Source organism: Physeter macrocephalus, unplaced genomic scaffold, assembly GCF_002837175.3.
Source record: "Physeter macrocephalus isolate SW-GA unplaced genomic scaffold, ASM283717v5 random_249, whole genome shotgun sequence".
Lineage (NCBI taxonomy): Eukaryota > Metazoa > Chordata > Mammalia > Artiodactyla > Physeteridae > Physeter > Physeter macrocephalus.
The window spans coordinates 66332-81515 of NW_021145535.1; the positions used below are offsets into that span (position 1 = coordinate 66332).

At 58.9% G+C, this 15184-nt stretch overlaps 1 protein-coding gene across 5 annotated transcripts; it reads right to left on the reverse strand.

The window, feature by feature from the left end:
- Nucleotides 1–4523: 4523 nt before the first annotated feature.
- LOC114484979 (protocadherin-1) lies at nucleotides 4524–15178 on the reverse strand. 5 transcript variants are annotated; one of them, XM_055082724.1, is made up of 4 exons: nucleotides 13114–15178; nucleotides 7794–8013; nucleotides 6814–6852; nucleotides 5536–5600 (listed from the first exon to the last, which is right to left on the reverse strand). In XM_055082724.1, the coding sequence occupies exons 1-3, from the start codon at nucleotides 15073–15075 to the stop codon at nucleotides 6827–6829; spliced, it is 2208 nt and encodes a 735-aa protein (XP_054938699.1). In that variant the 5' UTR covers nucleotides 15076–15178; the 3' UTR covers nucleotides 5536–5600; nucleotides 6814–6826. The 5 variants fall into 5 exon arrangements, with proteins under 5 accessions (XP_054938698.1, XP_054938699.1, XP_054938700.1 ...); XM_055082725.1 differs by lacking the exons at nucleotides 5536–5600; nucleotides 6814–6852 and adding exons at nucleotides 8574–8735; nucleotides 9603–9698 and having other exon boundaries at nucleotides 7928–8013; XM_055082723.1 differs by lacking the exon at nucleotides 6814–6852 and having other exon boundaries at nucleotides 4524–5600.
- Nucleotides 15179–15184: the final 6 nt, after the last annotated feature.

The window sequence follows — 15184 nt, forward strand, 5'->3', positions numbered from 1 at the left end:
TGCTGGACGGTGCTGGAGGAGACACCTCCTTTGGCTCTCTAGCCTGAATTTACGGCTCAGGGCAGGGCTGAACACATGATGTGGTCATTGTTTACCTGTCTGCCTCTCCCATAGAGACCGTGAAATGTTTGTGGTATGAATGAACCAACCAGGGACAGGATTCTAATACCCTAGTCCCTTGACCCCTGATATCTTTGCCAGGGCTTGGCCTCAACAGGAGGAGCTCCTCACCCCTCACTGTCTGGCCAAGTCAGGGGTGGAGATGACATGGGACCCTCCTGCTGACTCAGTGCCTCCTGTGATCAGGAGGTGAGGCCTCAAGGTTAGGGGCAGGTCACCCTTGCCACAGGTAGAGGAAGGGCTGGAGATTCTGTAACTGGAGGATCAGTGGGGAGCACGGAGTTGCATACTGAGCCAGGGAGCTGACCTCACCCCTTGTGGATTCAGAGGCTGCCAGTGGGGCTTCTGCCCTTCCTTTCAGGGTGCCCACCCCCCCAACCCACTGCCAGGCTCTCTGGGGCGCGACTGATCCAGGCCTGATCTTGGCAGTGTCTTCACGCTGTCCCCCCGCCGGCCCCCACCTCTTCCTCACAGCAGATCCAACCAACTTGTCTCCGACTGTAGCGAGGGGGCGTGGGGAGGGTCCAGGCCCTCAGAAGCCCGGAGTATGGGAATGGATAAAAGGGCCCCCACGACCCCCGGCGGTCGATCCGGGTTTACACGGAGGCTCATCCAGGATTAGTCCCTGCTCTCGACTAATCCCAGCAGCTGAACCAACCCCGGGGTCCGGGGTCCGGGGTCCGGGAGCCAGGCCCACGCTGCGCGAGCGGGAGTAAACGGCGCGCGGGCTGAGCGGAAGCGCACGCGGGGGGAGGGGCGCCCCGCGAGGCGGGGCCGGGAAACCGGCTGATCCGGTTTCTGTTCTACGACCTCTCCGGAGCTGGTGTTTACCCGGGAGCAGGGCTGAGGAGGCCTGGGCCGCTCGGGCCCGGGCCCGGAAGCAGGGGGAGGGGAGCGCAGTCGTGGACGGGGGCTGAGACCTTTTCGGGTCCCCGTACATCGACTTCCAACCCTCGTTCCTGAGCGTGAGAGGGAGCGACAGACAGACACATGTCTCCCGCCCCTTCTCCTATCCAGTTCCACGATTCAAACTCGTTGCTAAATGAGGGGTGCGGGAATGGATACATGCCCCCTGGAAGAAAGCAGCACAGCTTAACCCTCCGCAGCGCGGCGCGCCCCCCAAGCCTAACCCCTAGCCTGCATGTCAGCTCCGGTGGGAATGGGGTTGCCGGGAGCGGATCGGGCCCAGCGGATGGCACGGGGGCCACTTTGAGGCGTATGAAGTACATGTCTGTCCTCAGTCTCCGTCCTCTTGCCCCCATCCCTGCGTGGCACCGATTGATCCCAGTGCGGGTCTCGATCCCTCTTCTCCCGTCCGCGTCCCCCGGCCCCCCTCCAAGGTCTCTACCCCAGACTTAGCCTCCACTCTCTCCGGGACGCTGGCCCGAGGGCCCAGAAGAAGCCAAGTTGGGTCCGGTTTTCACACTTTTATTGTAAAGCTCGGGAATAATTACACGGGTCTTTCATTGACAGCTCAGCAAACAAACCGGAAACGAACCGAACCGGAGGGGTAGGGGAGGTGCCTGCGCATGCTCGCGGCGGGGTGGGGGGCGGGGGTGGTCAGAGAAAGAGAAAGACAGAGAGACGGAAATCATTACAAATCGACGGGATTGTGCTCGCAGCGCCAGGGACGGGGGTGGAGTGGGGGCGGGACGGGAGCCCTTCCCGGGAGGAGCGAGGCGGTGGGAAGTGGCACGAACCAAGAGAAACACGACCCCAGTGTGGGCATCCGATGCGCCCAAAACCCCCCTCCCCGACCCCCGCCCCCCCAACACACGAGAGAGACACGGCCCCCCTCCCCACTCAAATAACCCGAGGAGACACAGTCTCCCCCTCCCCACGGGCAGACACACCGCCCGGGAACCCCATGGGCGAGACACAGTCCCCCCTCCCAGAGAAGTCCCGCGTGGAGACGCCCCCTAAGAGGCTTTCTCTTGGCCAACACAAGCCAACCAAACACCAGGAGACGGCCCCCACACAGGGAAGAAATGGCTCCAGAGGCCGGGCCCTCAGGAGAGAGAGGTATCCCAGAGCCCCTGGGAGAAGAGACAGCTCAGAGCTGCCCAGTCTCATCCGAAGTGCTGCAGGTCAGAGACACCCCTGGGGGAGAGGTGCAGGGAGGGCCAGAAACATCTCTTCCCAGACATGCTTCAGAGATAGCCCCCTTCCCTGGGAAGAGAGATGGCCCAAGACTGACATGCCTTAAGTACTCCCAGAAACGCTGGGAGGACAACAGGCTCCCCAGAGAGCCTGGGTAGCGGGGGAGACATGCTCCCATGGTCCCCAGCGGGAATACATGTCCCCCCACCCCAGAGGCTCCCAAGGGGAGAGATAGGGCCTAGGGAGCCCCCAGAGGTGAGGGATGCCCCAGAGACCCTCCCCCGAGGATGTGAGACATGCTTCAGGGACCCTAGGAGAGAAGTATGTCCCCAAATACCCTCCCCCTACCAAGAGACATGCTCTGAAGTAGGGGGTCGGGACAGACTAGGTCCCCTCTAGGAAGACACTGACTGGGTCAGGCTGGGTTTGAGCGGGGTCTCCTCTGGCCAAATGTCGCCTATTTGTACATAAAACTGTACGCGACACAAGGCATTGGGGAAGGGCTTCACAGACCTAGGACCAACAGGGGTGGCCCCTAGTGCTGTCACCCATCCCCTGCCCACCTTTGGTTTCACCTCTCAAGTGCCCAGGTGGTGACAGACTCAGTGCCCCAGCCCCAACCAGGGGGCTAGGGGCTCTGCCTTTGCCTGTGGGAAGGGCTCCTCCTCTGTGCTCCTCAGCCCTCCCAGCCACCTGGGCCACCCCCTTCCTTCTGGCTTCTCCATTGTGCAAAATGCTCCTCTGCCCTTCCACCTAGTGCGCAGGGGTCTCCGAGACCAGGGCAGGGTGCCCAGGCCACCAGGGGCTTCCAGGGGAAGTCCACTGACCCCAGGAATGCCTCCTGTCTGGACCACCCTCTCCACCAAGCAAATGGGCCTCGTACAATCTTCCTGCCAGAATCTTGACCCCCAGGACCCAAGACAGCCCTCGAGGCCACTGACCCACCAGCTGGGCACCTCACGTTACCAACTCCACCACTATTGCACCTGCCCTGTTTGTGCAGGGGGAAGGGGCTGTCTCTTTAACAAGCCCCAGCCCACTTCCTGGGCCTCCCCAAGGGAAAGGAGCCTTTGGCCAATCCCTAGACCTGGTTGCTGCCACCCCAGGCCACTCTACACACACCCCCCCCACCCCGCCCTCCACTGAAGGGCTGTGTATGCTGGGGCCACGAGCCTAACAATGCTCTCCTTCCCAGCACTGTTACCCCAAGCCAAGTTAGGGGCAAGGAGCAGAGACAAGGTGATTCTTCAGCCCCCTGGCTTTCAGGGGTGGAGGTGGGGTCTCTGGTTACAGGAGTCAAGACTCCAGCAGCACAGCTCCCAAAGGCACCAGACGACCCAGCAGCCTGTACCCACCCCTCCCACCCTCGGGCCGCCCCCCCAAGCTTAGACTACATCAAGCAAGGGCCATACCCTGAGTCTCCAGCCTCCCAGCCTGGGCCCCTGGGGAGCCGGAGAGGTATGGGCCAAGGCAGTGGGGGTTTGTGGAAGGAAGAGGGGCTGAGGCTTTGAGATGGCCACAGTGGGAGATGGGGCCTCTGCAGGATGCCCCTCACACCCTGGCCCCCTGAGGTGAAGAAAAGAATCCCACCTCATCATGGCTGACTGGGCTTCTCTGCCCCCCCCCGATCCCCCCATGCCACGGGACCCCTGACCCTGGCAAAGGGAAGCCCAACTGGAAGAAGGGGGCCTGGAACCCAGGGTGCCCTGAGGCAGCCCTTCCCACCCCCTGAGATCAAGGCAATGGTGGTTTTACAGGCTGACGGGTCAGTCATGGCAGGGGCTGGGGCGGGCGGTGTGCAGAGAGGGGGCAGGGTGCAGGTACCCCCTGTTGGGGGCAGCAACCGGCCACCACTTGAGCATACCTTCCTGCTCCCAACTCACCCAACCAGGCCAGAGGCACAGTCTCCCCACCCCCGGCCAGCTGCCCCCCACAGCCTCAGGGCCCCTTCGTGATGCTCGTCTGGATGTGGGGGCCAGCCTGAGCGGGGATCCCCCCCACCCCAGGGCACAGCGCAACAGTTCCAAAAAAATAGAGATTTGTATTCTTAAAAAAAATTAAATAAAAGCCCAGCTCTGCTGATAGGCGAGTGTTCCCCCATCCCCACCCCCACCCTCCTTGTTTCCCTGGCCGGCACCCCCATCCTGCCACAGCCCCAGGGGTATTTACAACATGGAACAATAGAGGCCTGGGGTGGGGGGCACTGCGGCAGGGAGGAGGGAGCGCAGGGCAGGTCCCCCCCCCAAGAGGGTTCCCCCGAGACAACACAACATCAACAAGAAAAGTTGCAAATCAGGCAGAAATGGGGACGTCATTCCAAGGTCCTTATATACAGACACTGCATGACCAGTGGGAAGGGGGGGGCCCGGATGGGACCTTGGGCAGGCATGGGCATGCGGCAGGCAGGTGGGCCAGCCCAGGCGCAGTACAGGAAGACAAGGCCTCTGCCCCACTCCCACCGCCATCCCACCCCACCTTTGGTAACAACAGCCCTTCAGGGAGCCCCTGGCAGTCAAGAGTTTCCTCTGGGAGTTCCCAGGGAGAGGGGCTCCCCAGTTCAGCCCTGCTGCAGGGCTGGAATGGGGGCATCCTATGCTCACCCTCGTTGGCCATGTGGGACACAATGAGTTAAAAGTGTGCTGCCCACCCTTGACTCTACAATCTGCCCAAAGTGAGGTGGTGATCCCTGGAAGTCGAGGGACCAGAGCCTAGTCATTGTAGAGGAGCCCTCTTGGGCATCAGCTGGGGGGAGCCCCATAAAGGGGAAAAGGGGGCTCCCTAGGGTTGGGGGGCTGAAGTGAGGGAAGAAGAACTGGACCCTGCATGGGGGAAGGGCCAGCGTGGTCATGAGGCCAGTAACCACCCCACTCAGGGCCCTGGCCAGGAAGCCACGCTGGAGGGGTCAGGAGCAGGGGCCCTGGCATGGGCCCTCCTGGGAGCTGGCCGGTGGCTGGGGAAGGGATGGCCGGCCGGCCAGAAGGGGGCTCACAGGTAGATCTCGCGCTTGGCCGTCTGGGCAGATGCCGGTGTGGCTGCAGGTGGGAAGTCCGAGGTCTGGGTCAGGGGGATTTCCTCCAAGGTGGCCGAGTCCTTGCAGGAATCATGGCTACTGTGGGAGAAGGCACTGTAGGAGGGCAGGAGGCGCACGGGGGCCGTTTTGGTGTTCCGGTCTTCCGGGGGGCTGGGGCTGCCGGCGCCCGCAGGCTCCTGCCCTCCTCGGTCCTGGTAAGGCACGAAGGTGGAGAGTTTGAGGGCGCTGCTCTTGGTCCGGCGGCTGGGAGATGACTGGCCAGGCATCCAGCACGTGTCGGAGTGGCCAAACTCGCTGCACTCCCGGGTACATGTGCCCGTCATGGCGACGTCAGGCAAAGGGCGCAGGTCTGCAGGGGAGAGCCGGGAGGATTGTCCTCAGGCAGGGCAGCCTCGCAGAGCTCTGCTCCACAGCCTCCTACCAGCGCCTCCATGCCGCCTTGGAACAGGGGTGCACGTCCCTTCCTGCCCACTGAGCTCACAGGCACACACACCCTCAAATAGACACACACCCTCCCGCCATCCACCGCATGCGCGCTCTCTCACACACACACACAATCTGTCCTTAAATAGACACATTCTTTCCATCCTCACCCACCCTCCAGCTCTCCTCTCACATATCCACCATATCTGCCCTCAGACAGGTGCACAAACACACACCCCATCTACACACTCTGTCATCTATCTCCAGACAGGCTGAAACATGCACATCTACCCTCAGATAGGGGTGAGGAAACCCCCATCCTCATTAAAGACACAATCTCTTTCTCTCTCTACTGCGCGCGCTCTCTCTCTCTCTCTCTCTCTCTCTCTCTCTCTCTCTCTCACACACACACACACACACACACACACACACACACACACACACCCCTACCCTCAGATAGGTGTGGACACACAAATCTACACCAGGCATCTCTATCCTCAGACAAAGGTGGGCACATGCCTCCCTTCTGAGCCCCCTCCAGCCTCACCATGCTCCCAGTTGCCCTGGGACCCCACCCCACGCCAGCACAGCAAGGCCCTGCTACAAAGCCAGGGGTTTACGTAGAAGCACACACTCACATATCCACAAGCACGCTCATGCAGCCCCTCCCCGCCTCACTCCGGCCCCTACACCACCCACCACCCCTGGCCTTGCCCCGGCTCCCTGCCCAGAACACCCATGGGAACAGAAGTTGGCCGCCTGACATCAGCAGTAGCCAGTGTGGTTGCTGGGCAGCGGGGGTCTCCATGGGAACGTCTGGGCCTTGAGTACTTCCTGTCAGAGTTGCCCCTGTCCCGCCCTCGCTTGGGGACAGTACCAGGCGGTGCCCCCCCCAGGGATGGGACTGAGCGGCACAACCTGGGGTGGGGACTCCCCTGGCACCACCCGCCCTGGCTTGGCCTCCTGCCAATGCAAGGTGAGGAGGGGACAGCTCTGTCGTTAACCCTCCGGGGCTCTTCAGTTCAGGGCAGAGTGGGGGACCCAACGTGGCACGGAGCAGAGCACGGGCACTGGGTGGGCGGGGCTGGGTGCTGGGCCGAGTCCCACAGACCCCAGACCCCAGAGCAGCTCCCACATACCTGGCAGTCCACCTCAGGGCCTGCTCCGGCCAGCCGGCTCTGCGCGGGCACAAAAAGGACGAGACGGGCGTGAGATGGCGCATGGATGGGCAGGGTGGGGATGGAGGGCACTCTGAGACCTGGGGCCTGGGAGGTTAGACAAGAGCCCTGGGCCCGAGGGGTGAGGTATGGAACTTTTCATCTTGTGGCGGGCTGGGGGAGTTTGGACTGAGGGAGGGGACGAGACCTGAGGATAGCTCTAAGCTGGAGAGTCTTTCTATCCCAAGGGGAAGCTGATTTAGTCTCCCCACCACGGGCCAACAGAGGTGCCTTCACGCACACACACGCACTACACACATACATTCTGACAACACGCCCCCCCATCCGTTCCCATGCTGACCTCTGCTCCAGCCCAGATCCCACGTCTGCCATCACCCTCCAAGCCCCTCCCACACAAGCCTTTCCCCTCCGCGGGCCTCCCCACTCCCTCTCCTCAGCCAAACCCTCTCCTGCTCCTCCCGCCAGGGGATCATCACACCCTTCTCTGGGCTCCTCATAGCAACCAGGGTCCCTTCCCTTTTCTCAAGGCCCTCTGAGCTCTCATTATCTCAAGATTCCCTCAAAGTTCCCTCACCACTACCTGAGCCCTCTGGCCCCCATTCTTAGGGTCTCTGTTCCCAGGAAGCAGAATAAAGTAGTGCTGAATTCAAAGTTTTTGGAGTCAGAGGTGCCTGGGTTTGAATCCCTCCCAGCTCTGTCACTTCCTGTATATGACTTTGGGTAAGTGACTCAACCTCTCTGAGCCTCTGTTTCCCCCACTGTAAAGGGGGCACAATAAAGTTCTCAGATCAGAGAGCGGTTGTGAAGGTTACATGAATATATACCAGAAAGCACTCAGCACAGTGTTTACTGCTGAATACACGAGAGCTCAAGAGATGGAGGCTACTTCTAAGGTCTTGTCATCACTCTCAGGCTTCTACTCATTCCCGGGGTCCCCTCACCGTTCTCGGGGTGCTCCATCTCTCCTATGCTGCCATCGGGGGTGGTGCGCTCATAGTGATCCTCAGGCAGAGCCAGGGGACCGAGTCGGGGCCCCGAGGATGACTTGCTGGACGGCGTCTCAGACTCCTCCAGGCCACTGTCATAGTAACTGTGCTGGGACGGGTCCTGCAGCTCCTGCGCCTGGCTGGTGGCGGAGAAGGTGACGCGGCGGTGAGGTAACTGCAGGGAGAGGGAGTGTCACTGCCGGCCGGCCAGCCTGCGCCACGGGGCCCACCACCGCACCAGGCTACAGCCCCAGCCAAGCCCACCCCCAGAGCTCCTAGCCCTCTAGGCCTCAACAGCAACCAGGAAGAGGCCCAGCCCCCTAGTGCAGCAGAACCCCCCAGAAAGCAGAGACCTTAATAGAGGACTGCCCCTTGATTCTAGGTCAGCTCCCAGGACAGCCAGGACCACGCACTGGAAGTCCCAACACAGCACAGGCCCCAGTGTTATGATAGCTCCCAGGCCAGCACAATAAGCTTAATCCAGTACAACCACTTGTTAGAGCACAGCTTCCCAGTACTGGCACAGCCTCTGTTTAATTCCAGACAGCCAACACCAAAACAGCACAATACCAGCCAACTCCCCTAATTCCAGCATAGCCTCTAAACACCAGCAAGCCTCCAGTTTTTAGAACAGCTCCCTAAAAGCAGGACAGACTCCTAATTCCAAAACAGCTCACCAATACCAGAACAGTTCCCTGATTTCCAAATAGCACCCTCCAGACTCCAGCTCCTCACCTGTCTCATTGCTCTGTTAACTTCTCATTGCCTCCATCCAGTGGGGTGCTAACCTCTTTCTGATCTTCTGTTCCTCACCCCTGGTCTGTAATGCCACAGGCAGGACTCCCTGCTGAATCCCCACCCACCCAGGTGCCCACTGCTGTTCCCCTTCAGAGAGGCCTGGGAGTGGAAAAAGGTGGGAGGGAAGAGGGAAAGGGAGCCTGATAACAAAGCAGGGCACCTTGGGGGTGGGGTAGCAGAACAGTGGAAACTCCCCAATCCTCCAGATCAGGAAACAGTATTAAGTGGAGAGGGCAGGGCCCAGGAGGACCTGGGCATAGGGAGAGGGGCCCAGCATCCATCAGGGATTCGGAAGGCTGGCTTCTTCGAATGGAGACTCCTTCTAGGATATAGGAAGGAGCTTCCGGGAGGGGCCGCTGGCTTGGTAGAGCCAGGATTTAGGAGCTTGGAGCGGGGACTGGGGTGCAGGGAGGGCAACAGTGACAGGCTGCTCCCAGACAGCAGCCCTGCCTGCCTGCCGTGGGTTGACGATCATCCCAGGAACCTGGCAACCTCAGCTTGGCACTCGGTACAACCAACCCATCCCCCAAACACCCACCTGGGACCACCACTGGTTCTTCTGCCAACCGGAAATTAGAAGTTGTGGAGGGCGCAGACCAGGGCCCCTGGGGGCCAGGGGTGGGAGCAGCCCAGGCCCAGGGCCCTGCTGACGAGTCTCCAGGCTCCTTCTAACCCTCTAAGACTTTGTGGTGCTTTGTCTTTAAAACTCTCAATAGGAGGTTCTCAAGATGGCCAGAGGAGGGTGTCCCAGGTTTGCAGACCCACCCTCCTGATACCCTACACAATTTCCGTGCCATCCAAGGCAGCTGGGGTAAGGGAGGTTGTCAGCACAGGGAGCTTTGGAGCTGCCTTCCCACCTTGGCTCCCACCCCACCTTCAGGCATAGGCAACCCTCCTCGAGATCCACGTCGGGATCCAAAACACTGCAAGGTCTGGGTGATGACAGACAAGATCCCCAAAACTGACCTGATACTTGGGGCTGGGAGGATGTAAAGGAACACGTCCACCTGGTGATGGAGTGAATAGGTTCCAGGAAGGTCTGGGAGGCACAGGGCAGTCTGGCTGTTGGGTGTTTTTCTTTCCAGTTTTCTTTAAGACATTAGCTAGCAGCCCTCCCTCCCTGCAGAACCTGTGCCTGGTAATCCAAGGCTTCAGTCCTGCCTCCTAGGCACATCACTTGGTCTTTTTCCTATGATTCTTTTCTGTAAGATGGAGGGTTGGGTCATACTCAACACTAAATATTCCCTATAATTCTATGACTATCAAATCTTAAAAAGCCTAGATCCAAAATCTCTCTCAGACCCTAGTCCAGAAGTTCTAGACCCTTGCTGGTTATTTCCAGTCGGCCGTCCCCATGGACCCTTCAGATTCAACATGCCTGAAACCAAATTCTTTTTCTTTAATCAGCTCCTGCATGGGCAATGATCTCATCATCCTACCACCCAGACTCAGAAGGATGATATCTATCTGGGGATCCTGGTAGCTCTCCACTCACTCCCCATCCCTATCCCATATCCAATTATCCCTTGAGTCCTGTGGGTCATTTCTCCAGGTCAGCCTGATCCATCCAGCCATCTTGCCCTTTTCCACCATCCTTGCTCAAGACCTTAGAGGTGCAGTCCTGTACCTTCACCTCTACCCACTTTAAATCCACCATACACTCCAGTAAACTCTCTAAAACTCAGTTCATCCAAAACTCATGAGCTTTCAGGGCCTCCCACTTCTTCTTAAGGAACTTTTGGCAAATCATCTATGTCCTCTACAACCTACAGTCTTCCAGTCTCCTGTCTCAGCTCCCTCCTATACCCTCCACTCCAGCCAGAATCCCCTTTCTGCCCTCTCCCTGCCTCCACCTTGGTCACGCCTCGGGAGTTGGCTCAGCCTCCGGTCCAACTCCTGTTCCTCACTTTATGAAGAGCCGGCTCAAGGTTCTCATTCCCCTCCCAGAAACCCACCCCCATGTCCTATGCACGTTTTCTCATACTATGTGCCTCAAAGAAAGGGAAGGGGGCACCATGGTCAAATAAATTTGGAAAACCCAGAGTTATACAAAGTTTAACAGGTTTTCCCTTCTTGCAGGCTTTGCAGAGCCTTTAATAGGTTAATGTGAACTTAGTCTTGGAACCCCTTTTTTATGGCATAAAGGAAAACAGCAGACTCTGGGAATCAGATTTCCTGATGATTTGCGTTTGAATTTGACTCCATCGCTAACTAGTTTTCACTTCTGTAAAATGACCTGCATCACAAAGAGTTATGAGCAGTGGATGAGCTAATTCACATAAAATGCTCAGCATGGTACATTGCACCTGGTAAGGACTCAAAAAAATGGAAGCAAGTAGTGGCAGAAGTGGTAGAACAAGTTGGGAAAAGCTTTAATATTTGGCACTTCTCACTGGTGAGAATCGACACCACGATTCTCAACTGCCTCATCTTGTTACTTGTATGTCTTGTAGAAATTTGACCATTTTTTCCTCAAGGTCTAGTACTATGCTGAGCACACAGTAGGGATTCAGCCTATGTGTTTTAATGATGACAGTGGTGTTGTGGTTTTGTTGTGTTTGAATGTTCAGTGTGGCTCCATGGATAGGTTGGACTGGAGCCGAGTAAGGGATAATCCCTCAGACCTTGGGAAAGAAAAAGAGATTAAGGAGCTAAAGGAACAGAAGAAAGAGAGAGGCGGTGGCAGCAAGGAGAGGAACAAAAGAGAAAGAATGATTGGTCAGGAGCTGCTGGAGGTCACCCTAGAGATGCTTATTTGTCCAAGGGAAATGAGATGAAACCAGATTTCACTTCCCCATGCCCCACTCCTCCAAAGCCCCTAGGAGTTTTTACTTTGGGGGTACCCCGGGGCATTGGGGAGTTTGTGGACGAAATAAGAGTAGAGAGCTGGCGCCCTGGACCTCCTGGGAGTGTCTCAAGCCTCTTCAGTCACCACGGAGACAGGTTGCCTCTGGCCTCAGAGACTCCCCCGGGACCTGAGGTCCCTCACCCCGACTTTAGCCTCCTCCTCAGGCACAGCCAGAGACAGGGCAGACCCAGGAGAGCAAGAAGTGAGAGACGGAGAGAGAGAGAGTGAGTGAGAGCTAGCAGCTCAGGGTGGCCAGAGCAAGGAGCTGAAGGAAGGGAAGGGAGGGGGCCGGATAGGGCGCCTCAGCCCTGGTCAGCAGTGGGGATACAAAGCAGGTCAGTCCATAGCACTGGGGGATATCCTCCCCTCTCCCAGGGCCCTCCCTCCCGACAGCCCAGACTGGTGACCATGGTGGGGCGACACAGGGCAGAGCAGCCTAATTGCTGGGTGTTGAGCGGTATTGGGATGAAGAGGCTGGGCAAAGGACTTGGGAAGATCCTACCTCGAGGGAAGGTGCCTGGTATAATTAAGAGGTTCTCGGCCTTCACCTGAGGCAGCTAGGCTGCACTCCACCCCCACCAGCTGCTCTGGTCTGAGCTCTGTTGGGAGATGCTCTATGTGCACAAATGGGAAAGGTCAAGTCTCAGCCAGCGGAGAAAGGGCAGGACTTGGGTGCATCTCCATCCGCTTTCTTGGTAAAGGGTGCCATTCCCAGGGAGGCCTCACAAACATGAGGGAAGGGGACACTGCTGGACAGCTCCATTTGAAGCCTGCTCAGAAAGGCACTTCCCCCAAACATGGACATGGTCATGGTGGGGGGCGGGGGCGCCTGGTCAATTAAGATAGGGTTGGGGCAGAGGGGCAGGTCTGGGACGTGGGAAGGGACAAAGAGCAGGGATGGAGAAACTGAGGCAGGACATCGGACAAAGGGCTGTTTCCAGTCTCTCTCGCTCCTTCTCTCAGTTCCAGGAAAATAAGAAGCCAAAACTCCAAAAATAGAGAACTTTATTATCAGGGCGAAGTGTTTGGGGCTGGGGGAGGGGAACTGGGGCCCAGCCCCAGGAGTCTGGTGGGGGGAAGAGGGTGACACACAGTACACAGAGAAGGCACAAATGGGGAGGCCCCCCTCCCTGACAGAACGCCCACCTAGTTACCCACCGGGACCCCAGGTCTCCCCTTTCCCCTCTAGAGAAGCACCCATGGCTGGTCTCGGACAGAGACCCACATTTGGAGGAGACTTCCTCTCCATCTCCCTCCCCGCTTCTGCCTCCAAACCCTTCTGCTCACCTACCCATCAGTCCCCACCTGCAGGACCCAGCAGCTGGTCCAGTGTCCCAGGATGTGACAAGTCACAGGCCTCTCCCAGTGCGGAGGGGGCGGGGGGGGGGGACACGGAGCACACCCTCGGTTTTCTTTCGGCCCGACCCTCCAAGCCTGGGTGAGGCAGCGGGGTCATCAGCGGTCCCAGCATCCCCCGATCTTTGGTTCCACCTCCCACCACTGGCTTGGGCTGGTGAGCACGGCAGGCCCGAGACACCAGCTCTGTCACTCCCACACCTCGGTCCAGATGGCCCCGTGGTAGGGGTGGGGTGGGGGCCGGGGCGTGCTGAGCCACAAGGGCTGGCCTACCTGCTTGCTGGGGTATTTGGGGGGGTTGGTGCGGTAGCTGTAGTCGGAGTACTGCTCAGAGCCCGTGGACGTCGTGTCCCCAGTGCCTACGAAAGTGTTGGCTGGCGGCAGGTCCTGCACCACCTGGTGCTTCTTGGAGGCGGAGGGTGACTGGGGCTGCAGCTGGATGGAAGGCAGTGGGGAATTAGAGCGATAGTGGCGGCCGAGGTCAGGGCTGCCTGGCGGGTAGTTGAGGGGCAGGTGGATGCGGGGGCTGTCCCCAGGGGCATCGCTCATCAGGTTGAACTTGAGGGATTTCTGCAGCCCGGCCTCATCATCATCCTCCACCGGCTTCACGGGCTTGGGAGACTTGCTCTTCTTGCCCTTGCTTTTGTTTCCCTTGGAAACTTTGCTGCTGGGCTTGGGGGCATACAGGTCCTTGGTCTCCTTCTTGCCAGCCTGGTAGCCACTCTTGGCCTCCCGTTGCCGGCAGTAGCGCACGAGCACGGCCAGGGCGATGAGCAAGGCCACGGCCACGACACCCGCCACCACGCCAAATAGGATGTTGCCGCGCTGCTTGGAGCGCTCGTATTCCGGATCCCCGGCAATGTCGATGTCCAGCGGCGTGTCCAGGCTGTGGCCCAGCAGGGTCTCCAGCAGGGTGCGGTTGGCCAGGGTGTCATTGACATACAAGTGGACCAAGGCTGTGCCATAGCGAGGGGGCTTGCCGCGGTCACTGACCTTCACCACTAAGCGGTGCAGCCCGTGGTGGCGCCGCTCAATCTCCTTTTCCAGGGTGATGGCACCAGAATGTGACCCAATCTGGAAGAGTCCGTAAGGGTTGCCACCAGCGATGCTGTAGGTCAGCTCAGCGTTGACACCAGAGTCAATGTCCTCAGCTGTCACCTGGCTGACTGTCTCACCCAGACGGGTCTGGGGGGTCAGCAGCCGGTGGGAGGTGTTGGAAGGGGCGGTGATAAAGGGTGCATTGTCATTCTCATCCAGCACGTTGATGGTGACGCCAACGTAAGCCGAGCGAGGTGGGACGCCGCTGTCCACTGCCTTCAGCTGGAAGGTATAGGTGCTTTGCTGCTCCCGATCGAAGCTCAGGCTGGAGAGGATGGTGCCCGTGCCGTTCTGGATGACAAAATCACCATTGTCCTGCTCCACCGTGAGCTGCACCCGGGCATTCTCCCCCTTGTCCCCATCAATGACCGTCACCATGCCCACTGGACTCAGCGCCGGCATGTTCTCCATCACTGAGAAGTTGTAGCCACTCAGCATAAACTTGGGGTCATTGTCATTGCAGTCCAGCACGTTGACAAGGACGGTGGCTGTGCCTTGGAGGCTGGGGCTGCCCCGGTCGGCTGCCACCACCTTCAACTCGTAGCTTTCCCTCTGTTCCCTGTCAAGGGATGTCTTCACCCGGATCTCTCCAGTTTCAGGTGAGATGGTGAAGAGGCCCTTGGCAGCCGGCTCAGGCTCCAGAGAGTAAACCAGCTCAGCATTGGAGCCTGAGTCGGCATCACTGGCAGTGACCTCAGCGACCACTTCACCTGGCTTGTTGTTTTCTGGGAAGGCGACCTCAGTGACGCTCTGGGTGAAGACAGGTGCGTTGTCATTGACATCCACCACCTGCACCTTGAGGGAGTTGGTGCTCGAGAGTGGGGGGTTGCCAGAGTCCACGGCCACAATCTCAATGGTGTAGTCTTTGACCTTCTCATAGTCGAGCGGGGTGGTGGTCTGCAGGAAGTACTTCTTCTTGCTGTCACTTCCCGTCTCACTGGCCTGGCGGAGCTGGAAGGGCACGTCACCTGCCACCACACAGGTGACAGCTGCATTTTCTCCCTCATCTCGGTCAGATACCTGCACCAGGGCCACAGCTGTCTCTTCTGCCACGTCCTCTGAGATGTTAGCCATCCCGTCTTGATGAGTCACCAGCCCTATACCCCGGATCTCAATGGTGGGGGCATTGTCGTTCATGTCCTTCACGGTCACCACCACTTGGGCTCGGGCACTCTTGGGGTTGGTGCCTCGGTCCTTGGCAAGCACCGAGAAGCGCAGGGTGCTGAGGTCCTCGCGGTCCACGGGG

Excerpts from the sequence above, each read along its gene's own strand:
- LOC114484979 (XM_055082723.1), bottom strand. The coding sequence starts at position 15,075 with ATGAACGACAATGCCCCCACCATTGAGATCCGGGGTATAGGGCTGGTG. Across the intron at positions 8,014-13,113 it reads CCAAATACCCCAGCAAGCAG|TTACCTCACCGCCGCGTCAC; the intron begins GTAGGCCAGCCC and ends CTCTCCCTGCAG. Across the intron at positions 5,601-7,793 it reads GATGGAGCACCCCGAGAACG|ACCTGCGCCCTTTGCCTGAC; the intron begins GTGAGGGGACCC and ends TCTCCCCTGCAG.